Source organism: Watersipora subatra, chromosome 9 (assembly GCF_963576615.1).
Source record: "Watersipora subatra chromosome 9, tzWatSuba1.1, whole genome shotgun sequence".
In the NCBI taxonomy this organism is placed as follows: Eukaryota; Metazoa; Bryozoa; class Gymnolaemata; order Cheilostomatida; family Watersiporidae; genus Watersipora; species Watersipora subatra.
In genome coordinates this window covers 33,547,250-33,575,102 of record NC_088716.1, presented here as the reverse complement: position 1 = coordinate 33,575,102, position 27,853 = coordinate 33,547,250, and the positions used below count along the sequence as shown (strand labels likewise).

The 27,853-nt window shown below is 38.5% G+C and overlaps 2 protein-coding genes across 3 annotated transcripts in view; one reads left to right on the top strand and one right to left on the bottom strand.

Moving 5' to 3' along the window:
- Window positions 1-5,183: 5,183 nt before the first annotated feature.
- LOC137405457 (serine-rich adhesin for platelets-like) overlaps window positions 5,184-27,853 on the top strand; it is a 41,313-nt gene continuing 18,643 nt past the window's right edge. The window contains exons 1-2 of one of the 2 annotated variants that reach the window (XM_068091727.1): window positions 5,184-5,252; window positions 22,654-24,171. In XM_068091727.1, the coding sequence (XP_067947828.1) occupies window positions 22,662-24,171 (1,510 nt within the window). In that variant the 5' untranslated portion in view covers window positions 5,184-5,252; window positions 22,654-22,661. Of the gene's footprint in view, window positions 5,253-19,254; window positions 19,373-22,653; window positions 24,172-27,853 lie in introns of those variants that run through there. The other variant, XM_068091726.1, reaches the window with a different exon arrangement.
- LOC137404985 (PPE family protein PPE34-like) lies at window positions 11,479-12,738 on the bottom strand. Its single transcript, XM_068091213.1, has one exon. It carries the CDS (start codon window positions 12,736-12,738, stop codon window positions 11,479-11,481), a length of 1,260 nt encoding a protein of 419 aa, XP_067947314.1.

Here is a 27,853-nt window from a genome sequence, read left to right as displayed (position 1 = left end):
GTGGTGCAGGTCCTTAGTCAGCAGTGTCCTATCAGGGCCACAATACATTATCTATACGTTATCTATATCTCCATAAGCTAGGCTTAAGCTAGGCAAGCCTACACATTTCCGCTACACCAAATATGTTATCTCACATAATATCAAGCAATTGAGGGTCTCAGTAGTTCCTTAAAGATTGACTTGCAGCAAAATTCACATTACAGTTATTCGGTATCAAAAGGTTCACCATGTCTTATGAAATATTTCTATTTCATCATCATTTTATTGCTGTCACTTTGAGCACCGATTTCTCAAAACCTAGCCGAAAGATTAGTTCAATTTTTCAACCTTAGCTCGAAGGGGTGCATATCATCTTCTGATGAAGATGAGGAGCCAGTTGGTCACCTGTGATGGTTCAAAAATGCTGCAGAAGTTGTTCGCGCCATTTGGCAGACAATATGGGTCACATGATCAGATTATGACTAGATGATTAGACCAAGCTGAAATGAAACTGTAAAGTAGCGAGCATCTATATTTGATACGGGCTTTTCTGTAAAACTCGAAGTGTTTGTCATAAACTAGTGCTACAAAACGTTTTATATTGAGCCTTCTATTGGCCTTTAATTTCACGTGATAACATCACGTGTCCAAACAATAACTACATCGAGTTGAGTACGTCATCAAAATAAAGGGATTCCAACTTGCGGCCGTTTTGTTAACTGCTTGATTTGGAGCATTTAAGCACTTGTTATCACATTTCCACATATTTTGCACCTACAACACAACAGAGTAAGACATGGTAAACCTTTTGATACCAAATAACTGTAATGTGAATTTTGTTGCAAGTCAACCTATAAGTCTGTATGAACTTGATCCCCAGCATATGTCCTTGAGTTGTGCCAAAAATTGTTTACTTGAAGGCTCTCTAACTGAAGTCATGTCAGCATCTTTACTTTTACTCCTATAGAGGTGCAGAATTAGTCATATCATTATTATGCCAGTAGAGATGATCAGTTTATAGTGACATGTCATGTCTTAGGTTGCTTGCAATAGTGTGAATTGTGACGAAATTTGAAGATTCAACTTTTTTTGTAGCTATAGTGTGACGCGCATATTAGATTTATATTAGATATATATTATATTAGATTTTCTAATTTATATTAATAGTTACATTTAAGAGCTGTTTCAAATGATATTTAAAACTGTAAGCTCGTGCTCTAATTTCAAGTTTTGCGTACGGTATCGTACGTAAAACTTGACCAGTCGAAGCTATTAATACTCCTTTACAATGAGTCACACCTACCTGAATATATATTATCTATATACATTATAACCAGACAGGCCCAAAGTTTTTACTATTAAATTACTAAATCCGCAATTCAAAGTTTAGCTAATCAGAAACCTTTTTAGCAGCTTCCTGTGTCAAAGGTGAAATTAAGTTTATGAACAATCCTATATATGAAATTAGCCGTAGAACAATCCTTTCCGCTTTTACAAAGCAATACTACATGCTATCACAGAACTATCGCATATTTTGCCAAGAATGAATCTTACTCGATAACATCATCTTTGAACAACCTGTCACACGATTTACGACTTTTACAATCTGATGGACGTCTTACCATCCTGGCAGAGCTTGTAATTCAAACCACATGTGGAAGCACTAGTTTACATATACAAATAGAAACCTCTTAAAAGCTTGTTATAGGTGTAAGCTTTTCCTATGTATTTGCTAGAGTTTAAACACATGGACAATCTTTGCGCATAGCAGTGTCAGTGAAACACATGAGGTGTCTCAGTACATAGCAGTGTCTGTGAAACACATGAGGTGTCTCAGTACATAGCAGTTTGAGTGAAACACATGGGGTGTCTCAGTACATAGTATCGTCTGTGAAACACATGTGATGTCTCAGTACATAGCAGCATCTGTGAAACACATGAGGTGTCTCAGTACATAGCAGCGTCTGTGAAACACATGGAGTGTCTCAGTACATAGCAGTGTCTGTGAAACACATGAGGTGTCTCAGTACATAGCAGTGTCTGTGAAACACATGGGGTGTCTCAGTACATAACAGCGTCTGTGAAACACATGGAGTGTCTCAGTACATAGCAGTGTCTGTGAAACACATGCAGTGTCTCAGTACATAGCAGTGTCTGTGAAACACATGAGGTGTCTCAGTACATAGCAGTGTCTGTGAAACACATGGGGTGTTTCAGTACATAACAGCGTCTGTGAAACACATGGAGTGTCTCAGTACATAGCAGTGTCTGTGAAACACATGAGGTGTCTCAGTACATAACAGCGTCTGTGAAACACATGGGGTGTTTCAGTACATAGCAGCGTCTGTAAAACACATGACTGGAAGACGAACAAACTTAGGCCTTTCACTCCAGCTTAGTTCAATTGCTCCGGTTTTGATTTTAAAGACATTTTTAGTTGTCTCAAATTTAGCTGGTCACTACAACTAGTCACTACGGCTTGTCACTACGGCTGGTCACTACAGCTGGTCAGTACGACTGGTCACTACAACTAGTCACTACGGCTGGTCACTACGGCTTGTCACTACAGCTGGTCACTACAGCTGGTCACTGTGACTAGCCATAGTCACTGCGACTGGTCACTACAGCTGGTCACTACGGCTGGTCACTATGGCTAGTCACTAAGACTTGTTACTACGGCTGGTCACTACGGCTGGTCCCCACAGCTGGTCCCTACGGCTTGTCACTACGGCTGGTCACTACAGCTGGTCAGTACGACTGGTCACTACAACTAGTCACTACGGCTGGTCACTATGGCTAGTCACTACGGCTGGTCACTACGGCTGGTCACTACAGCTGGTCACTGTGACTAGCCATAGTCACTGCGACTGGTCACTACAGCTGGTCACTACGGCTGGTCACTATGGCTAGTCACTAAGACTTGTTACTACGGCTGGTCACTACGGCTGGTCCCCACAGCTGGTCCCTACGGCTTGTCACTACGGCTGGTCACTACAGCTGGTCAGTACGACTGGTCACTACAACTAGTCACTACGGCTGGTCACTATGGCTAGTCACTACGGCTGGTCACTACGGCTGGTCACTACGGCTGATCACTACAGCTGGTCACTGCGACCAGCCATAGTCACTGCGACTGGTCACTACAGCTGGTCACTGCGACCAGCCATAGTCACTGCGACTGGTGACTATGGCTGGTCATTACGGCTGGTCATTACGGCTGGTCACTACAGCTGTTCATTATAGCTAGTCACTACGGCTGGTCACTACGGCTGGTCACTACGGCTGGTCGCTACAGCTGGTTACTGCGGTGAGATTGTAGAACTTATTCCCCACAAGCTCAAAAATAAAAGATTTTTAGGGTGACTTTGGACCCTAAAGTGGTAAGTTTTATATATGGTGTTGTATACAGTGCTTGCGTTATGTACAGTGTTATATATAGTACCATATGATGCAAGTCTCATCGAATCTGAATCATATCAAGTGCACTTAACGGATTCCTAAAGATTTTCCTGATGACTTCCTGAGGTGCTCTTTATGTATTCATAAGGAATAACCTGAAACCGGTAGATTGATTATGGTAAGAGCTGAAGCAGTATTCAAGACTGAAGTTCCTCAAGGCAAGTTTACCTCTTGTTGTAAAGAACTATAAATTTAAATTTTGCAAAAGATTGGTTTCCTAATTTTAATCAAAGTTTCCAGTGTTAGGTGGATTTCTTTCATCCCATTCTTCTTATTTCCAGTTCTTGTTTTTGTTTAGAAGACATCTGTAGTTCTACATGAGCTATTTTGAGTCCCTGAGAAGTACTTTGAAAGGTGCTTTAGTTTTAGAGACTTACAACTCTATTATAACATATCGTATGATACTCACACATGACTAACATTATCTCTATCATATCGTATGATACTCACACTTGACCGACATTATCTCTATCATATCGTATGATACTCATACATGACTAACATTATCTCTATCATATCGTATGATACTCACACATGACCAACATTGTCTCTATCATATCGTATGATACTCACACATGACTAACATTATCTCTATCATATCTTATGACTAGGGGAATGCTTGGCATTGCATGGGTATCAATAATCAGCTTATAAACCATGAAAGGTAATGAGAGTTGCCTGCCACTTGCCATTAACGTGGCACATTGCCAATGGATAATTTGAGTAAGCTTACTAATAAGAGCTAACCACTTGCTCTCACAGCAAGGGACATATATTGCTCAATGGAACCATCAATCTCGTGTAGCCAAACTGGTAAGGCATTTGCCTGGTGAATCAGAGCTTCTGAGATCAAATCTTCTGCGGTACGGATTCTTTATTCCAATATTTCAATAGCTATAGCTGGACAGACTGAATTAAATACACACAGACTTTAAGATGCTCACACATGACCAACATTATTTCTATCATATCGTACGATACTCACACATGACCAACATTATTTCTATCATATCGTATGATACTCTTGCATGACCAATATTGTCCTTATCGTGTTTTATGGCTTTTTTATTTAAGAAGATGGCAATTGCTGTATATTTCAAAAACTAGACTAAAATTAAATTTAACTTATGGCACATGCTGTTAGTTACCAATCTAACTTATGGCACATGCTGTTAGTTACCAATCTTGTTTGAGATCTTCTTTAGCTTTTAGATTTCAAATATTTTATGAGAACACTAACTTCAAGGTAAAGCAAAAGAATATGTAGTGAATTGAAAAATGTAGTTGAATTTATCCCATCTCTACTCGTTGTTTATCTTATTAAGGTTTTTGAAATAGACATTTTAGATTTGAGTTGTTATTATCTTCTGACACCTACACAAATTTCTTTTGAAAGCATTCATTATTTCAACTTTGTAATTGTATTTTTAGAATGAATACAAACTTTTTAGACACAGCACAATATCGATTGTTGGTGTACAATGACACGCGAACAAGCTATTATGTCTAGCCACACTCTCCTCGTGACCTTTCTAGCCGGTCTATAACACTCAACAATGCTTGGTGTAGATTAGATAACCCTTGGATCAACTTGTGAATGTTGTGCTAATGATTATAGGTATGCCTAGAGTCGTGCACTACCGCACTCATTCCACCTCATGCTTGAAGGCGAAGGTTGTTCGTTGACAATTTCTTGTGGTTCTCTGGTTACAGTTCATTAACTATTCACCCAGCTAGTTAGTTCGCTAGCGGCTGGTGTGGCTGAGTACTTGTAAGTTCTTCACCTGGTAGTACAGACAAGGGAAACTAACTCGGTAAGTAGGAAGACTGTCAAGCGTTCTTATAGCATCGCAGACTCAGATAGTTGGACAGATATCAACTTTGTTTACACGGGTCAATGCTACTTATAGCAAATAACACCATGAGACAAAAACAAAAAGTAGTAAAGTGAAGGTGTATTAAAAGAACAGGCTCTTTCGACATAAAGCTGTTCTAGAATGTAAATTGGCAAGGTGTAGGTGTCTGGTATATGGTGTAGTCGTTCTTTTGAGGAAGTAGCGACGTAGTGAATGTTCAAGCAGATTGGAGATACGATTAAAGTATTTTAAACAGCAAATACTTGAAAAGACATTTGGCTCCTCAGCAATAAGTGCAATTGCTGGCGTCTCGTTATTTCAAGCCTAGGCATACACCCATCAATGACATCTTCTCGTTCTTTTTTCTGACTCAAACTTGAGGGGGAGCATTGGTCTCAATCACGCATACCAGCTCTCTGACTGGGAATGTTTAGCTTTGATATGCTTCTCTATGCTGTTGAGCTGTTAGGTTTAAAGTGAGTTTTGATTATTCCAAATATTTAAAAATATGTTCATGAAAACTTTGCCTGTGTTTATAAAAATGAATTTGCCTGCATTTCATGTTCTTTCAAAACTTAACTGATTGTGGTACCAATTTGCTTCCAAAGTAATATTTGTCAAGGAGTGAGTCTGACAGTTACACATGCATTTAGTAAATGAGTGTGTCTGACAGTTAAACATGCATTTAGTAAATGAGTGAGTCTGACAGTTTGACATGCATTTAGTGAAGGAGTGTGTCTGACAGTTAGACATACATTTAGTAAATGAATGTGTCTGACAGTTTGACATGCATTTAGTAAATGAGTGTGTCTGACAGTTTGACATACATTTAGTAAAGGAGTGTGTCTGACAGTTTGACATGCATTTAGTAAATGAGTGAGCCTGACAGTTTGACATGCATTTAGTAAAGAAGTGAGTCTGACACCTAGACATACATTTAGTAAAGGAGTGTGTCTGACAGTTTGACATACATTTAGTAAATGAGTGTGTCTGACAGTTTGACATACATTTAGTAAATGAGTGTGTCTGACAGTTTGACATACATTTAGTAAAGGAGTGTGTCTGACAGTTTGACATACATTTAGTAAAGGAGTGTGTCTGACAGTTTGACATCCATTTAGTAAATGAGTGAGTCTGACAGTTTGACATGCATTTAGTAAAGAAGTGAGTCTGACACCTAGACATACATTTAGTAAAGGAGTGTGTCTGACAGTTTGACATACATTTAGTAAATGAGTGTGTCTGACAGTTTGACATACATATGGTAAATGAGTGTGCCTAACAGTTTGACATACATTTAGTAAATGAGTGTCTGACAGTTTGACATGCATTTAGTGAAGGAGTGTGCCTGACAGTTTGACATGCATTTAGTGAAGGAGTGTGCCTTACAGTTTGACATGCATTTAGTGAAGGAGTGTGCCTTACAGTTTGACATGCATTTAGTGAAGGAGTGAGTCTGACAGTTTGACATGCATTTAGTGAAGGAGTGTTACAGCTGTCATGTTGCAAAGGTTTAAGTTGTAGCTGAGGTTTGTACATAGTTTTAGACAAGTTGTGATTTTAATAGACTTTCCAGTCTGATCTCTACATACTAATTTAATTTATTCTAGGGCTTGTCTTGTGGTCTTCCCATAAACAATACCTATCATTCATTTAATTTTTGTTTCGCAGGTCATATTGCATGCCATAAAACAAATGCAATACAAAAGAGAATACTAAATAGATTAACTGAGGAAGAAGTAATGAATAAAAAGAGGTTTTTATTATTGTTTTGCCTTACAGACACGTAGAAAGGAAAAGGAGTGCTCAAACTTGCTTTACCTGGGAGTATGTAAAACCTTTCAAAATTATGGCCTTTACTTAGATTCTCTTTGATAGATTCTAAAAGGATGTCGCATTCTCGACTATCCACCTTGATTTGTAAAAAAATTTTCTGCTTATACTTTGTCGGTTGAAGGCACATGAGCAATCTCTCTAGAGACACTACCATTATAACTTTTTTTGTTAGTACCTGCGCTGTTCTACTCATATAAGTTATCTCTCCAGAGACAGTATTACAGTAACATAGAAGCTTGATGAAAAGAGTGACAAAACAATATGTAATATCTTACAAGTTGTTTTGGCTCTCTATAAAAGGTTTATTGTTATCTAGTTGCTTTGACGTGCGTGTATCAGTTAGTCAGACAACTGCTAGGAGAATTATTTATCAGCCTGATCACTTGTGTTACCACTGGTCACTCACTGTTACTACTGGTCAGTCTCTGGTACTACTGGTCACTCTCTGATACTACTGGTCCTTCACTGGTACTACTGATCACTCTCTGGAACTACTGGTCACTCTCTGGTACTACTGCTCACTCTCTGGTACTACTGCTCACTCACTGTAACCACTGGTCACTTCCTGGTACTGCTGGTCCCTCTCTGGTACTACTGCTCACTCTCTGGTACTATTAGTCACTCTCTGGTACTACTAGTCACTCACTGGTACTACTGGTCACTCAATGGTACTACTGGTCACTCTCTGGTACTATTGGTCACTCTCTGGTACTACTGGTCACTCTCTGGATTTACTGATCACTCTCTGGCACTATTGGTCACTCACTGGTATTACTGGCCACTCACTGTTACTACTTGTCCCTTTTTGGCACTATTGATCACTTTCTGGTACTACTGGTCACTCTTTGGCACTGCTGGTCACTCTCTGGCACAACTGGTCACTCACTGTTACTACTGCTCACTCACTGTAACCACTGGTCACTTCCTGGTACTGCTGGTCCCTCTCTGGTACTACTGCTCACTCTCTGGTACTACTGGTCCTTCACTGGTACTACTGCTCACTCTCTGGTACTACTAGTCACTCTCTGGTACTACTAGTCACTCACTGGTACTACTGGTCACTCAATGGTACTACTGGTCACTCTCTGGTACTATTGGTCACTCTCTGGTACTACTGGTCACTCTCTGGCACTACTGATCACTCTCTGGCACTATTGGTTACTCACTGGTATTACTGGTCACTCACTGTTACTACTTGTCCCTCTCTGGCACTATTGGTCACTTTCTGGTACTACTGGTCACTCTCTGGCACTACTGATCACTCTCTGGCACTATTGGTCACTCACTGGTATTACTGGTCACTCACTGTTACTACTTGTCCCTCTCTGGTACTATTGGTCACTTTCTGTTACTACTAGTCACTCTTTGGCACTACTGGTCACTCTCTGGCACGACTGGTCACTCACTGTTACTACTGGTCACTCACTGTTCCTACTGCTAATAGATTGCAAGTTGAATCAATGACTCATCAGTGTTGCTGTTACATTATCAAATATGACAGTTTGTATATTGAACACAACATATCATATCTTCTACACCCTACATAGAAGGGTGCTAAAACACTTCTGATAAGCTTGTTTCTAAACCTCCAAGAATTTATATGATTCACATTGCATCTGCGGTTGCAACGTCTCTAGACAGTTCGTGCAAGAGCAAGAAAGGTGCAAGGCTTGTTGGCTTCCAGCTGCCCTTTCATGGCAACTTTATCACAGGGTCTATATTAGATGAGTGTGTAGTTTGTGCTTGTGACTCCTAGTTGAAAAGCCTATGCAGAGCCTTCCTATGCAGTTCCAGAGCTGAGTAACCTTCTTTGTATTCTTTTCTACTATCAAGCAGTAGAATAGCTGATGTCAATGACAGACTATCAATTATGAAACAGGAAATTACATGCTGCCTAATTATGATGTATTACATATTATGTATTACATATGCTTGTCAAAAGGACTGACTGCTATGCAGATTACAACAGATTACAACGGGCCTCCCACAAACAGTTATTTGTATATATACACAAAGATATTCTCACTCGTAATAAACATTGTATATATAAGTCATTAGAATAAATTAAAATTGTTTATAATTTCACATTATTCTTTTTGGTAAGTAAGTAAATTAATATTATTTTTCTTATACATCTTATATCTATATACATGAATCTCAAAGTTTGTCAGCCACTATGTCCTTTGGTGCGTCCAGCCATAGCTATTAAAATCTTGGAATTAACATGTCGCATCGTGCTAGATTTGGACTCACGAAGATTGCAAACGCCGGTTTTGAAATCCAATGGTCTAACTCCGAGTCCAAAAAGGCTCTTTAGATTCAGGGCTCAAGCTATATACTGTATGCACCCGTTTCCTGACTTCACATGCCACATGTCGTATTAATTGAAACTCTATGATCTCTAATAACTCTATGAAACACTATGCTTATTGTCCTTGCCGTACTAAGGCAAATTTGTTTTCCGCAAAACAAAATTGGCAATAATTTCTCTCGAAATTAAAATTTGGCGATTGTATCTCAGTTCAGCGTCATCCATTATGGTAAATACGTGTTCACAAACAGATACTAAGGTTAACATATTGTTTTGTTACTATTTTTATTGATGATGATTTTGATTATTTTTACTAGGAGGTGATTGCATTAGATAATTACTATGGGTTTCTATATCACTCTACTGTTTGTGTCTAAACGATATTTATGCCCTAGCATATTAAGGAAGTATCATATCATGAGGAAAATGCATATGCAAGTCAAGTAAATGATTAAACAAAATAAATCAACTATAAGTCTTTAAATGTAAATGTGAAATAGTTAGCAAGTAATAGCCAAATTACGCCTGTTTTTCTATGACTACAATAAGAGATGATTCGGTAATGATAAAATTAATACGAACTGAGGAAACAAAATAAAAATCCTGAGTAGGTTGAATTAATAATAATAATTCGTTGCATAGAAGTGAGTATATAAAAAAGATTACCATCCTACCAGAAGTTATCCATCAAAACTTTGAATACGACGATACTGGTCCCTTTCGATACTGGTACAAATGTAGAAACGAGATATCGAACTGTTTTCGTCAGACCGAATGGAGAGAGAATGTAAAGGCTATTCTTACTTGAGATAATACAATTATCCGTGTGAAAAGTATTAGCTTTTCTTGAAAATAGAAGTTCATGAAAACGCAAAAAATCATCATGTTTCATAGAGTTAATAAAATTCATAAAGTTTTAATTAATACGTCATTTAGCGAGTGAACTTGGGAAACGAGTGTATACAGTACGAATATAGCTGGAGTGTATAAGAGTCTATATAGTATATAGAAAAAGCTGTGAAACATAAAAGCCATCATAGCCTGGTGGTTAGGTAATTGGATTAAAAATCTGTGGATGCAGTCTTTGTGAGTTGTAATCCTGCGAATAGCAAAATTTTAATCTAAGACTTTAATAGCTATAGCTGGATATACCGAAGGACAGACAGACAGATGACAAACTTTGAGAAATATATATAAAGATATAGATATACAAATATATATGTATTTATGTTATAGATATATATTTATATATTGTATAAATATATATTTATATATTATATGTATATATATAGTATTATATATATATTAATGAATATATATTCATCCCTCAGGCTCTATTTGAACGCTGCCTTCAGTTGACCGCCATGATAGAGGAAGGGTTGAAAAATAGAGCACCATGGCGTTCAATTAGAGGTTTTACGGTATACTAGGGAGACCAGTCAGAGACATACTTCACCAATATCTGAGCCTTTACTAGTGGTCTCGTGTTAGCTTGTAATCATCTTCCTGAGAAACAGGTTTTTCCTGATTAAGTGCTAAACCAAATTTCTGCTAAGACCTTCTCACCAAGTTGATAATCTTTATTTGCTCAACTTTTCTATCAATCTTTGGAATAATCTTATGGTAACCACGGTTACTGTTGGTTATAAATGACTGTTATTTTAGGCATTCATTCATCGGTAGACCGAGTGCCACAACTTCATCCCTACTTATTGGTAGACCAGGTACCTTAACTTCATCTCTACTTATTGGTAGACCAGGTACCATAATATCATCTGTACTTATTGGTAGACCAGGTACCGTAATATCATCTCTACTTATTGGCAGACCAGGTACCATAACATCATCTCTACTTATTGGTAGACCAGGTACCGTAATATCATCTCTACTTATTGGTAGACCAGGTGCCTCAATATCATCTCTACTTATTGGTAGACCAGGTACCGTAACATCATATCCACTTATTGGTAGACCAGGTACCGTAACATCATCTCTACTTATTGGTAGACCAGGTACCGTAACATCATCTTTACTTATTCATTGACCAGATACCGTAACATAATGTCTACTTATTGGTAGACCAGGTACCGTAATATCATATCTACTTATTGGTAGACCAGGTACCGTAACATCATCTCTACTTATTGGTAGACCAGGTACCGTAACATCATATCTACTTATTGGTAGACCAGGTACCGTAATATCATATCTACTTATTGGTAGACCAGGTACCGTAACATCATCTCTACTTATTGGTAGACCAGGTACCGTAACATCATATCTACTTATTGGTAGACCAGGTTCCGTAACATCATCTCTACTTATAGGTAGACCAGGTACCGTAACATCATATCTACTTATTGGTAGACCAGGTACCGTAACATCATATCTACTTATTGGTAGACCAGGTACCGTAACATCATCTTTACTTATTCGTTGACCAGGTACCGTAACATCATGTCTACTTATTGGTAAACCAGGTACCGTAATATCTTCTCTACTTATTGGTAGACCAGGTACCGTAACATCATCTCTACTTATTGGTAGACCAGGTACCGTAACATCATATCCACTTATTGGTAGACCAGGTACCGTAACATCATCTTTACTTATTCGTTGACCAGGTACCGTAACATCATGTCTACTTATTGGTAAACCAGGTACCGTAATATCTTCTCTACTTATAGGTAGATCAGGTACCGTAACATCATATCTACTTATTGGTAGACCAGGTACCGTAACATCATCTCTACTTATTGGTAGACCAGGTACCGTAACATCATATCTACTTATTGGTAGACCAGGTTCCGTAACATCATCTCTACTTATAGGTAGACCAGGTACCGTAACATCATATCTACTTATTGGTAGACCAGGTACCGTAACATCATGTTTACTTATTGGTAAACCAGGTACCGTAACATCATCTCTATTTATTGGTAGACCAGGTATCGTAATATCATCTCTACTTATTGGTAGACCAGGTACCGTAATATCATCTCTACTTATTGGTAGACCAGGTACCGTAACATCATCTCTACTTATTGGTAGACCAGGTACCGTAACATCATATCTACTTATTGGTAGACCAGGTTCCGTAACATCATCTCTACTTATAGGTAGACCAGGTACCGTAACATCATCTCTACTTATTGGTAGACCAGGTACCGTAATATCATCTCTACTTATCGGTAGACCAGGTACCGTACCATCGTCTCTACTTATTGGTAGACCAAATACTGTACCATCATCTCTATCAGCTGGTTTTAGGTCACTGAAGACTTCCTTTGCACCCATAAACAAGCCACTTTAACATAAGCCCGCTACTAAGGCATAACTTCTTCAAATTTAAAATTTTCGGAAATATGACATAATATTAAATATTCTGTTGTAATCAGAGCCTATTGCTAGAAATTGTGTAATGTATAGCGCAGAGGCCTGAAGTGACGCCTATGTGACCTTCAAACACTACGCACGTAAATGCAAAAATAAAAGTTTTTTAATAGTTCAGACAAATTCACCTTGAAAACTATATGATTAGCAAAATATTTGTGGAAACGCTAGGCAATATCCCCATGGCTGGCTTATACCATTCGTATTTCCTTGATTCATGAAAACAAATAAACGCATTTAAGAAGAGGTAGGAACATATCTGTTACAGGGAGATCATTATTTTATCTGATATCTCTGCATCTATGGCTGTAGATATTATTAATTAATAGCTTAGCCTTCTGATTATTGACACGACTGAGCATGCAGGGTGTCAGTTTCTACTTCCTCTATATTTTCCCACTCAAGTAATGAACTTAGTTTGACTTCTAGTTGTCAGGCTGTCAAGGGCTCTGAGCTCATTACAGCCCCACTGGGTCTCGCAGTATTCATTATTTATAGTAGACAGTGAAGCGCTTTTAATATGGTGCCAGTGCTGCCTGCGTGGGAAGGAACATGAAGACTAGAAAAGACTTAGCAAAACTATCACATTATTCAGGCCCACTTGATATACATTTCAAACCTGCCATAGGGTTAATATAAAAAGCAGGTCTGTTCAGTTTAGACCAGGTATTGCATTACTAAGTGTTACGAGGAGAAAACTTAAAGTTTAGCTGACGCATGTACGCTACAATAGCATCAATAAAAACATGTTCAACCGCATGAAATGTAGAATTTTTGTAAATTTCTGTAAAGTTTTTGTAAGGTGGAGCTACACAAATATTCTTACTATCTTTTAGAATATTATGTTGTTTGTAAAGATGTGCATCTAGAAGATAGTAGCTTTAAATCATGTTTGGGAACAAATAAAACAATACTTTTCAAGCGATAATGAGATAGATGGCACTGTGGTTTTTCCAATACCTTTGCCGCTTGAAGTGACCCAACCTTAATCAAGAGATTCACAGTAGTGCATCCTACTATATTGAGGTAGATCTACCGGTTTGGCATTGTTAGGGCTACAAACTCCTTACCTATATATTAGACATGAAACTATTAAAGAGAGTTTTAGGCAGAAGAGTAAGAGTAAGCTAGCTGCTAAGTTTGTATGCATTGTTGTGTTAGTACTAGTTACTATGGTTGATGGGTTACACATGAAGTATTTGGAGGTATGTAATTCATTACACATGAAAAATTATGGGATACATGATTGGTTGCATATGAAGAATTAGGAGGTGTGTGATTGGTTACACATGAAGTATTAAGAGGTATGTGATTGGTTACTCATGAAGTAAAATGAGGTACATAATTGGCTACGCATGAAGCATTAGGAAGTACGTGATTGGTTACACATGAAGTATTAGGAGGTACATGATTGGTTACACACGAAGTATTAAAAGGTACGTGATTGGTTGCACACGAAGAATTAGGAGGTATGTGATGGGTTACGCACTAAATATTAGAAGACAAGTAATTGTATTCAAATAAGATACTCCTGACAGTTTTAAAAGGAATATGAGAGTACTAGAGCTCGTTCTAACCTAGATATGGCTCCATGATGTTACACAGTAACTAGGCACGGTAACTAGGCACAGTAACTAGGCACGGTAACTAGACACGGTAACTAGGCATGGTAACTAGGTAGATTTGAGTTTGTAGTCAGAAAGTAAGTACATTCGCAACTGCGCATCGAAAAAATACCTAGCTTGAAATCTTTATTTATTATATTTTGATGTTTCCAGGCTATGATGACCAAACACTTGCTCCATGATAACTTTTTTGGAGTATGCTAAAAATATTCTTTGCATACCATCAATATAGTAATTACTGCTTTGATTACACTCTGATCAAGTAAGCATTTGGAGGCGCACTCCAAATGTTTCAATAGGCATAGAACTAAATGAATGCTAATTGTGTACCAGAGTACAAAATAGGTATTTTGAAGACATTTTGCCACGTATAGAAGTAGGGAATTCTACGCATAGAAACTCACTTATGAAAACCTGTACAGAATATGATGAAGTCAACGGCAGAGATTGAATGCTTATCTATATGAGCTGTTGTTGACAGTCAAGTGGTCAATAAACTTTATTAGCTATATGATACCACTAATTCTTAGAGTCCAGAGCTAATTATTACCAAATAGTATTAGATTTAAAATAGCTTGGTGTTTGGAATATTTGAAGTTTCATCGAGTCTACAGTCTTCCTGTCATAATAGACAAAAGCCGCTTCATAGATCAGTCAAAAAGTTAATCTTACAAAAGATCAAACTTTGCTCTTAGGCTCACAAGGTCACACAGCTGCACTGTAATGTGCAATCTGATCTTGTATCTATCAAACATATACATTCAATATCCACCATACTGTATGGCACTAAAATTATAATCCCACGACCAAATGAGCGAAGCGAAGTTTGAGAGTTTTTATGATAAATGCATGTGCACACAACTTATGAAAATTATTCATCAACAACGTCACAAACCCTTGTATCGAAATATCATCAACAAATTTAACCATTTTTTTGTAGAGTCGTTAAAGTATAATAACGATACAAAACACATATAAACCTATTTAAACATGTTACCAAGTCTTTGAAAGGTTACCGCAATATCTTAAAACTAACCCATCTGATCGGATTATAAATAAATAGACAGAATAATTCAGCCAAAAATCGCCACAAAACGCTTGAAAAGCTTGGTTTAAAAATAGTTAAGACCGGCCTACGATACACCAATAAAGCCGTGCGACAGATAGTAGAATTATTTAGCAGTGCGCATTTCACGAGAAAAACGTGTTCATTTCACCAGTCTATGGCATTGTTTACTTATAATCGAATTTATCCGAAGGTTTCTGTAATAAACGTAGACCGTTTGAGGCGTAGACCGATTTACAGGTACGAAATTGTGGTACACAGTTTATTAGCCTATGTTTTTTGTCCAATTACCGAAGGTTTCATTAAATTATTCAAAACATTAGCCGAAATTCTTTAAAACTTATGTACAAGCTAGGGCCGAACTACAATGCCCCTTTATGACGAGGAAAACATTTTTTCATTTTGCTCCAGTTTGCTGAAAACTTCCAGACGCATAAACGCTCGTACTTGCTTTCTGTTAAAGATCGCTATCAAAACCATTCTACATTCAACACAACCAACTTTCAAACTGTGTATAGTACACAGTAGCTTGCCATTTTACTTCTAATTTTGCATTTCATATATATTTGATATAGGACACCACAAAATGACTGCTGGAATATCGTTTGTTGCTCTCTCTCGAGTTCGAAACATTAATGACTTACTTGTTAACAACTTCGCTAGGGAGCACATCACTCAATTAGCTATCAATGACCAAATCCTACAACGTAAAAGAGAGGAGACTAGATTGCGCGACTTTTAACAGAACGCTGAACTTATCTAACTTATCTATATTTGTTGAAATTGCTATTTGCTCCTTTTTGATGTCGTGCTCCCTCAAATTCATTTCATGTCATCTCGAACAACTTTCATTTACACTATACTCTGCCAATTCCTGCTGACAACTACTTTTTCAACAACCAGCACTGCCATTTCTTTTTTCCATTATCACTTATTCCATTATCAGGTCGTGGGCTGTATGACAGAGGAATTTCTAGTAGTTTAAAAGATTTATAAAGTTATAATAGTTTAAAAGATAATTAAGTATATAGTATATGTATATATATATATATAATATATATATATATATATATAACTCTTTCGCTACTGTGAGCCGATGTATCGGCTTTGGTGGTAATAGAAGTAAGCTGATTAATCGGCTAATCAATATGGTTTCACTTTTTTTCATTGCGATACCTACACATTAGCAAGACAATCAAACCTACACATTAGCAAGACAATCAAATTTTGTCTCCTATGAAACAACCTTATTGCCAATCAAGTTCCACCAATCGAACGTTTTTTACTAAGCGATTCCATTTCTACTTATTTTTCAAAACAGAAAAACCAGATTGCTATCGTTCTGAGGGATCATAATCAGAGATTTTGCGAAGTGAGATTCACTAAAAATTTTATGCTTGTCTTGTAGAGAATTTTGTTCTGAATAAGATGCAATTTACAGTAAAACAATATCTGCATTGATTCTCGAGCTAGTGCATAAATAATAGCGGTATATCGAATATCTGAAAACCCGTTTGAATTAACTTGGTAAAAATATAGCGATTGTAGCGCAGTAATAAAAAAGTTAAAGGTTTACTTGCAACAAAATTCACATTACAGTCATTTGGTATTAACAGATTCACCATGTCTTACTCTGTTGTGTTGTAGGTGCAAAATATGTGGAAATGTGCTTGCAAGCTCTTAAAGGCTCAAAAAAGAACAGTTAATCGCCGCCATCACGAAACCGCCGTATATTGGAATCAGTTTATTTCTCTGGCGTAGTCAATCCATTTAGTTATTGTTTTTACACGTGATGTTATCATGCGACTTGAAAGGCCAATAAAAGGCTCAATATAAAACTTCTCGTGGCACTAGTTTATGATAAACACTTTGGGTTTTACCGAAGACCCGTATCAAATATAGATGCTCACTACTTTACAAAATCATTTCAGCTTCTAATCATCTAGTCATAATTTGATCATGTGTACCGTACTTCTTGCCAAACAGCACGAATAATTTTTGCAGCATGTTTAGATTATCACAGGTGACCAACAGGTTTCACATGTTTATCAGAGAATGATATGTACACGCATAAGGACAATAGACATGGTTTTATTGAATGTGTGAAGTATATTTGTGAAATTATTTCGACGAATGAGGTTGCATGAAAGTGTAAACAAAAGCCATCTTGTACAACTACGTCCCATTTGAGCCGTTGTGGAAAGAGGTTTTAATCTGCGGCAGTTTCGGGATGGCAGCGATTAACTGTTCGTTTTTGAGCTTTTAAGAACTTGTAATCACATTTCCACATATTTTACACCTATAATACAGCAGAGTAAGACATGGTGAATCTTTTGATACCAAATAACTGTAATGCCAATTTTGTTGCAAGTCAACCTTTAAACACAGGGATGAAAATGCACAGTTCATATTGTGCACCAGTATACTTGTTTTCAATAGAAAAATTTTTATTTTTTATTTTTTTATTTTTCACTACAGGTGAGAGAGGGGGGTTGTTCAGTACGAGCCACATGCTTATATACCACCGCTTTAAACCAATCGGCCTGTATCCAGCACCAATAGATATTCTTATGAACATACAATTGAGACAACAACGAGGTATCTTATTTCTTTGAAGAATAAATATGAAAAGCCAGAAGATTTGACTGCAGCAGATTATTGAAAACAAAACATTAGCAAGAGTGCTTTAGAACAGTGCTGCACTATTGCATATAGGCAAGATAAAAACAAGGGTCATGTAACACGTTTAGACTGTTGTATGTCTAATAATCCTACAACTGAAGTGAAGCATGAAAGCTATATAACAACCGAGGTTAGATATGAGGGCTATATAACAACTGAGGTAATACATGAGGGCTATATAGCAACTGAGGTAAGACAGGGGGCTATATAACAACTGAGGTAAGATATGAAGGCTATATAACAACAGAGGTAAGATATGAAGGCTATATAACAACTGAGGTAATACATGACGGCTATATAACAACTGAGGTGAGATATGAAGGCTATATAACAACTGAGGTAATACATGACGGCTATACAACAACAGAGGTAAGATATGAAGGCTATATAACAACTGAGGTAAGACATGAAGGCTATATAACAACAGAGGTAAGATATGAAGGCTATATAACAACTGAGGTAATTTATGACGGCTATATAACAACTGAGGTGAGATATGAAGGCTATATAACAACTGAGGTAATACATGACGGCTATATAACAACAGAGGTAAGATATGAAGGCTATATAACAACTGAGGTAATATATGACGGCTATATAACAACTGAGGTAAGATATGAAGGCTATATAACAACTGAGGTAATACATGCCGGCTATATAACAACTGAGGAAAGACATGAAGCCTATATAATAATTGAGGTAAGATATGTGAGCTTTATAACAAGCAACCAACAGCTGCCAGCTATTAATGCTTTGCCTTTCAAGGCTTGGTTTCTGAGTAAGCATATTGTGGAAGGAATTGAGGCTAAGCTGTTTTTTAGCTGTAAGCTGGGTAATTAAGCTATTCACAAACATAGGGCTGCTAATTAAACTTTGACTGTTGAGCAATATTTGCTGAGAGAGAGAGACTGTTATGCTGTTATGACAAGAGTAACATATATATGATGACCTCTAAACTGTTTATATATACTAAATAGCACACGGGTATCAGTGCTATCTCTTTAGACCGCTTATAGCTAGTCTAACAAAGATCTGCGAGTTTATAAGACAACTTAGGAATGCCGGGAGCTTTTTGCCTCTTGAGCAGTTGAAATTACAAGTATTATAATGGATGCAGCGGGTTTGGTATCAGATGTGCCAGTCGCCAGCTTTGAGATGCAGTCAGGTACGTTTATTAAAAGGTTTCCCGTTTAGTTCTTTGAAGGGGCTGCTAGCTTGCAGGATTGTGTAAAAGATGAGAACACCAGCTGGGCTTGTTCGCTCAGTAAGGGAATGCTAATCACTCAAACAAATATTTTTTTAATAACCACAGTTGTACGGTTGTAGTTGTACTGTTGTAGTTGTACTATGGTTGTTGTTGTACTGTTGTAGTTGTACTGTGGTTGTTGTTGTACTGTTGTAGTTGTTGTACTGTGAAAGTTTGTCTTTCAAAATATAGGTGGAATATGATTTGCTTCCAGATTGCTAGTCAGCTTAGCCAAAGATAGCGCTGCTGTCCTGAATGTGTCACGGCTGCTACGAGTTGGCAGCGTGTATATGCATATATCAGACATCATGATTTAGACCTTCATCCCTTCCATATGATAAGATAATAGCAGGCTTGTCACTGAATTTCCCTACTTGTACTGGCTGACAAAACCATTACCACTAGACAAAAGTAAGCTAAAGGCTTGTAGTATCGAGGGGGAGTACTGATAGCTTGCATTAAGCATATACTAGATGATGCTGCATCCATGTGAGCAATGTTTTATAATATTTTGATCTCTGATGAGCTTCGTCCAAATACTTACTAGGATAACGAGTAGTGCTGGCGCCCTTACAAGCCTGCATGGTATTGCAATCAAACCAAGCTGTGATAAAGTGCCAATAGACTACATAGAGAAGGTTTGACCTTTGAGATCGGTGAACACATGAAAATTGGGTCATTATAATATCCAAGCGAAGAAAGGCCACGGCTGCAAATGGGACACACGAATCCCGACTTGTATTCAACACCAATTTGAGACAATTTGAATCACAATTATTGTGATTCTCCAAAGACAAGTATTATTGATAACTGATTGCATAGCTCACAGCTATGCAATCAGTTGGAATAGATGAGATTTGTGGCTATTCTCTGACAAACATCCATAGAATATTAGGTGAGCATACTACAGGCACCGACGCACGCGCATCTGGCTAACAATCTAATTATCATCTGCTACACCTCACAACATCTTCATCACATGGCCCAAGGTTAAGATACCCATTTAGTTGGCAACCCTTTTTGTTGCAGCTTCTCTTAAATGGTACTTTGTAATGTCGGCCTTAGCAATAAAGCCTGAGCTCCTCTCTTCTAAACCCCTTTTGTGTAAGCGCTGGTCGACTGCTACCCTCTTCGCTGGTCAACTGCTACCCTCTTCGATCCATGTACTGGTTTTTACATTTACAAGACTGGCCTTGCCATAGTCACATCTTATTCTCCCTCAATGCGGTGTCACCTTTTGTTAGTATTACTACTAATAGATTAATTAATGTGGGGTTAACCAGTGAGTACTTATTCCTTTGTGTTTTGAGGGAAGCTGTGTTTCTACCCGTTCCAATACAAACTTTATACTTCCTACTCAGCTAAGTAATTCCTGGGCATAATTTTTATCTGTATAGGCATGAAATATCTTGAATCCAAACATATTCAGACTAACTAGTAACAAATGCAGTGCTGCCAGCTACTGTACTACTGCCTAGGCCCTAGAGCATGCTGCTTTTATTTAGTTGTTAACATGAAAAGTTAACGTCGAGTATGTAAACCAAGTAGTAAAAAAGGAAAAGCTAACATCCCTGAGTATCAAAGACATTTTCAATAAGCGTGTTGCTCTAAGCCTAGAGAAGCGATGCGAGTGAGTAGCTGCGAGTGAGTAGCTGCGAGTGAGTAGCTGCGAGTGAGTAGCTGCGAGTGGGTAGCTGCGAGTGGGTAGCTGCGAGTGGGTAGCTGCGAGTGGGTAGCTGCGAGTGGGTAGCTGCGAGTGGGTAGCTGCGAGTGGGTAGCTGCGAGTGGGTAGCTGCGAGTGGGCAGCTGCGAGTGGGTAGCTGCGAGTGGGCAGCTGCGAGTGGGTAGCTGCGAGTGGGTAGCTGCGAGTGGGTAGCTGCGAGTGGGTAGCTGCGAGTGGGTAGCTGCGAGTGGGTAGCTGCGAGTGGGTAGCTGCGAGTGGGTAGCTGCGAGTGGGTAGCTGCGAGTGGGTAGCTGCGAGTGGGTAGCTGCGAGTGGGTAGCTGCGAGTGGGTAGCTGCGAGTGGGTAGCTGCGAGTGGGTAGCTGCGAGTGGGTAGCTGCGAGTGGGTAGCTGCGAGTGGGTAGCTGCGAGTGGGTAGCTGCGAGTGGGTAGCTGCGAGTGGGTAGCTGCGAGTGGGTAGCTGCGAGTGGGTAGCTGCGAGTGGGTAGCTGCGAGTGGGTAGCTGCGAGTGGGTAGCTGCGAGTGGGTAGCTGCGAGTGGGTAGCTGCGAGTGGGTAGCTGCGAGTGGGTAGCTGCGAGTGGGTAGCTGCGAGTGGGTAGCTGCGAGTGGGTAGCTGCGAGTGGGTAGCTGCGAGTGGGTAGCTGCCAGTGCATATTGCATCCTATCGTCTATATTTTATTAAAGCACCATAAAGACTCAGCAGGGCAATAAAGGGCAAGTTGACACTTGTTTCTAACATTTATAATCATAGCTAATATTTTACTGGCAGGCTAGTTTCTATGCTATGTCATCTAGCTTTTTAAAGTTCATTGAAAGACTTCATTTCTACTTAAAATAAGCGAGTCATTTTCATTAGGTTGTTTCAGATGTAGGTTTAAAGTGTAGGTACCAGATGTAGGTGTAGGCATGAAGTGTAGTTACCAAGTCTAGGTACCTAGCGTAAGTACCAAGTCTAGGTACCAAGCATAAGTACCAAGTCTAGGTACCAAGCGTAAGTACCAAGCGTAAGTACCAAGTTTAGGTACCTAGCTTAAGTACCAGATTTAGGTACCTAGCATAAGTACCAAGTACCTATCGTAAGTACCAAGTCTAATGTACAGTACACCGGCTGCTCAACTTACAACTAAGAATACCTGCTTATATACAGCGTGTCAGTGTTTGGATGGAACTTGAAGTTTCAAAAGCATCGTGATCAAGGGTTTGCAAGATGATGCCCTGGTGCATTGATGCATGGCTTTGAATTATCTCATTTCATCTGCAAACATTGTCGCTTTTAGTTTTATAGAAAGCAGTGGCTTGAAATTCGCTTGAGTATCAAATCTAGTGTAGCGTGACCAAGCATGTCACTTCACTGATCTAGCCTTAATGTAAATAGGGCCTGCAGCGAACTAGCTCCGACTAGCTGATCGTTTGCTTACCGCTCTCTCAGCTGAGCTCAGGGGTTAGTTGTACGCTTCATAATTGCTCCATTGGGTGTGCGATTATTTGTCACAACCAGATGTGATTTTATTATGTAGAATTTCCCATGGAACAGTGCATCAGTCGTCCGCCTGAGAAGGTATTGATTATGCCAAGCTCTACATCATCTACGGCGAGATCACCTCCCCCAACAACCAACAAGAAACCACGATCAAGTTTGCTCTCTATCATATCTGGAACGGACAGAAAGTCACCAAATCCTAGTGTCAGCAGCAGCAATGAAGATCCAATTTCTCCGCCTCCAAGTATCAGCCCTACAGAGAACTCGACCCTAACATCTGGTCCGATTTCAAAGCTTTCCTCCAAGTGTGCGGATCAAGAAATAGGTAGCGCTTCAACCGAGAAAGAAAAGCCTGCTAAAAAGATACCTCCACCAACACTTGCAAAAACCTTCAAATCAAAGTCTTTTAGTACGACACCAACGCCGTCTCCTACAGCAGAATCAAAAACGATTCTTTCAACTTCTGTTACCAGTGTCAGTGTTCCAGCAACTGTAACCGAAGTAAGTGAAACTACTGAAAAGTCGTTGAATGAAAAGGCCTCAAGTACAAATGAGCCCGTAGTAGCAGAAAGTGAACGAGAAGAAACTGCATACATTGTCAGCTCTACAAGTTTAGAAATTGCTCAACACTCTAAGGAAACTACTGTGCTTACGAAAACCATTGAGTCAACAAGGAAAGGGAGTGAAACAGTTAGTGAAGGTGTGGACAATATAGAAACTGATAGTAAGGGTAGTGAGAAAGATCAGAGAATTCTAACGTCAACTGACGACTCAAACAATGAATGTGAGCAAATTTCTTTGGAAGACATTGATCTGCCACCGCCAATAGACCTTGACCTGCTAGGAGTAGATGATGTTGACAATGCAGAGTTCCCGCCTCCACCAGAAATTGAATTGCTCACAGACATTGATTCACTACTAAATGATACGCCACCTACTAGCAACGCAGACTTAAATGTTCAACTTGAAAAAGCCGAGATGCTTGAGGAAGTCGACCTCACAAAAAATGCAGACAGCAATTACGTATATGGCACCTCAGAATCTGCACTGTGCAATGAGGAGGCACAGTTACACAATAGCGCCAATCCTGATCCGGGAAAACATAATACATTAACAATAAAGAGTGCTAGTGACTCAGAAGATACGCATGATACAGCTAGTCATGATTTGAATAATGAAACAATGGAGAAGAGTGTGATATCAGCGCACGACTCTCCACTAGCTGCCGTTGAAGTACACAACTTATCAGCAGTGTCCGATCTTCAAGACACCAGTGGTCAGCCTAAACTAGAACCCAACAAGACTGAGCCTTCAGCTAGAGAAGACACAAATGAAAAGATGTCACCATCGGGTCACACGGAGAGTAAACTAACGGACAGTTCGGAGCCAGGAACTGGAGATAGCGATTCTATTAATCATTTAATATGCCCACCAACTTTACCAGTTACAAGCAGTTTTAGTGCTTTGGATACAAGTGTGTCTACACAGACCTCTGATGCTACACAAGATAGCCTTTCTTCTTCTTTAGCTAAAACAGAAGTCTCTCAAGTCACAGGTGAGCTCTGGCAGTCGCCGTGTTGTTCAATTATATGCATATCACAAAATATTCCGAAGTACATCTATGAATATTGTTAGGCCTACTGCCCAAAGCCCACACTCAATCACTAAAGGCTGGTTCACACTATATTGTCGTGTCTCGGCGATCACAATACTTCGGTGATCGTCGATGATAACGATGTTCACACTATCGCACACCGTTTGTATCAGGAAATACTCCGTGACGTAGTGTTCCCATTTCTCTTTTCAAATTTTCGCAAAGGAATCTCTTTGTTTTTGCATGCTGAAATTAAACACTAATCTTGCAGCAACTATTATAAGCGGATATGAATAAATCACGCTATCCGCAACTGTGAATTACTATTGCCGAAATAGTGCACATTTGAGAGGCGGTCGTCGATGCTCGGTGAAATATCGGGAAAGTTTGACAGCTGCAAGCTTTATAGACGTGTCCGCAATGCTTCGTCGATGCCATCGGTTCACAATTCACATAATCAGCGATGAGCACCAAAAGAAAAACGCTGACAAACGGCGATATAGTATAGACCAGCCTTAAGTTTTCATGAGTATTTGCTATGCCGATCTATAAAGGATGGCCTATTGATGACATGTTGTAGTTCTTCAACCAAAATCTGTCAAATGACTGTTAAACGATTTATGCCATCAATACTAGTTTTATCTAGTTGGGCAAACAAAGCTACGTAATGATTCTTTGGTCCTAAAATTGTTCCGTATTACTGTACTTGTCTATGGAAATTGTTGTATGAATCAATGTACCTCCACATGACTGAACCTTCAACTTACGATCATCACTTTATGAAAACTTAGGAATTTTAGTTTTCTTTGATTAAACCATGACTTGAGTTTATGCCATGTTTGTAAATTTATTGAGGTATTGTGTATATATTGTGTATAGTTGTTCAATGTTTTATTGAGGTATTGTGTATAGTTGTTCAATGTTTTATTGAGGTATTGTGTATAGTTGTTCAATGTTTTATTGAGGTATTGTGTATAGTTGTTCAATGTTTTATTGAGGTATTGTGTATAGTTGTTCAATGTTTTATTGAGATATTGTGTATAGTTGTTCAATGTTTTATTGAGGTATTGTGTATAGTTGTTCAATGTTTTATTGAGGTATTGTGTATAGTTGTTCAATGTTTTATTGAGGTATTGTGTATAGTTGTTCAATGTTTTATTGAGGTATTGTGTATAGTTGTTCAATGTTTTATTGAGGTATTGTGTATAGTTGTTCAATGTTTTATTGAGGTATTGTGTATAGTTGTTCAATGTTTTATTGAGGTATTGTGTATAGTTGTTCAATGTTTTATTGAGGTATTGTGTATAGTTGTTCAATGTTTTATTGAGATATTGTGTATAGTTGTTCAATGTTTTATGTCAAGTCAAGAAACACCAGATAGCTATGAAGTATGGACTATGACATAGCTATGGCATGGGGCCTGGTCAGTAAGAAGGCTTGCCTCGCCTGTATTACATTTCATTGTAGTTACTCCATGCTGACAGGCAGCAACTCCCCTTTAGATAAAGTCAGCATTTTAACAGACTGGTGTTAATTATAAAAAGCATAGTCATAGGGATGGTCTACTGTCATTAAGCTGAAATGCAATTTGCATAAAAATTTGATGTGTCCCACTCAGCCAGTTCAAACAGATCAATCTGTGATAATACGCTAAGAAGTGTGACCTCCGTTCCTCCAACGCCTCACTACCTCTTTCCTATTCTATCAATTGTTGATTCAGTCTTATAGCTAGACTCGCTCGTGTCCTTAAACTCGCTCAACACTTATGGTCAAAATGATTTCATTTAGTGTTGAAAGGTTGAGCGGGATCTGCTGCGGGATCTGCTGCGGGATCTGCTGCGCTGATATATTTAAAATACCGTACACTTTAGATGTAGCACAGCGGATTGATTAATTCCGTTCCTTGTGCGGGGCTGCATCTTGCTAAGATTATAATGAGTAGAAGATGTTTGTGTCAAAGTTTTTTAAAGTGTCAGATATGGAGATAAGACATAGACAAGCGATTTCGACTAAATTCTATGAAATTCTGAGTCGTTGTGCGACCATAATAATGCTTGAGGGAGAAAACTTAAGATCTTTAAAATGGCTTATCCTGTCAGTGCTAAGTGAGTAAGTAAGGTAAGTAAGGTAAGGTAAGTAAGGTGGCTAAGTGAGACGGTATAAACTCTAGAAATAAATGACTGGCTATCGATCCTACAACACCATGTTTACCAAGACTTAACGAAAATCTCTGCTACGTACAGCTTCATGCAGAAGATTCCTAGTGAATGTTAATCTAATGATAAAGTTGAGCCAATTTTGGCTGGCGACTTCAAATCGTTAGGTTGGTGTTTAGTCGACGGACTTACTTATACCAACATGAAGTTTGAAAACTTTTAAATCCACCACATTCACACATACCATTGAATCCACCACATTCACATATACCATTGAATCCACCATATTCACACATACCATTGAATCCACCACATTCACATATGCCATTGAATCCACCACATTCACACATACCATTGAATCCACCACATTCACATATACCATTGAATCCACCATATTCACACATACCATTGAATCCACCACATTCACATATGCCATTGAATCCACCACATTCACACATACCATTGAATCCACCACATTCACACATACCATTGAATCCACCACATTCACACATACCATTGAATCCACCACATTCACATATACCATTGAATCCACCACATTCACACATACCATTGAGCAAATGTAAATTCTGTTAACCAAAATATGGGCAATTGGGAATCTTGATGCTTGGCGATATTAAGTAAAGAAATACATTGGTTACTATATACGCGTACGTCATATATATACGCGTATGTCATATATATACGCGTATGTCATCGGTTCACAATTCACATAATCAGCGATGAGCACCAAAAGAAAAACGCTGACAAACGGCGATATAGTATAGACCATATATATGACGTACGCGTATATATATACGCGAACGTCATATATATACGCGTACGTCATATATATACGCGAACGTCATATATATACGCGTACGTCATATATATACGCGTACGTCATATATATACGCGTACGTCATATATATACGCGTACGTCATATATATACGCGTACGTCATATATATACGCGTACGTCATATATATACGCGTACGTCATATATATACGCGTACGTCATATATATACGCGTACGTCATATATATACGCGTACGTCATATACATACGCGTACGTCATATATATACGCGTACGTCATATATATACGCGTACGTCATATATATACGCGTACGTCATATATATATACGCGTACGTCATATATATACGCGTACGTCATATATATACGCGTACGTCATATATATACGCGTACGTCATATATATACGCGTACGTCATATATATACGCGTACGTCATATATATACGCGTACGTCATATATATACGCGTACGTCATATATATACGCGTACGTCATATATATACGCGTACGTCATATATATACGCGTACGTCATATATATACGCGTACGTCATATATATACGCGTACGTCATATATATACGCGTACGTCATATATATACGCGTACGTCATATATATACGCGTACGTCATATATATACGCGTACGTCATATATATACGCGTACGTCATATATATACGCG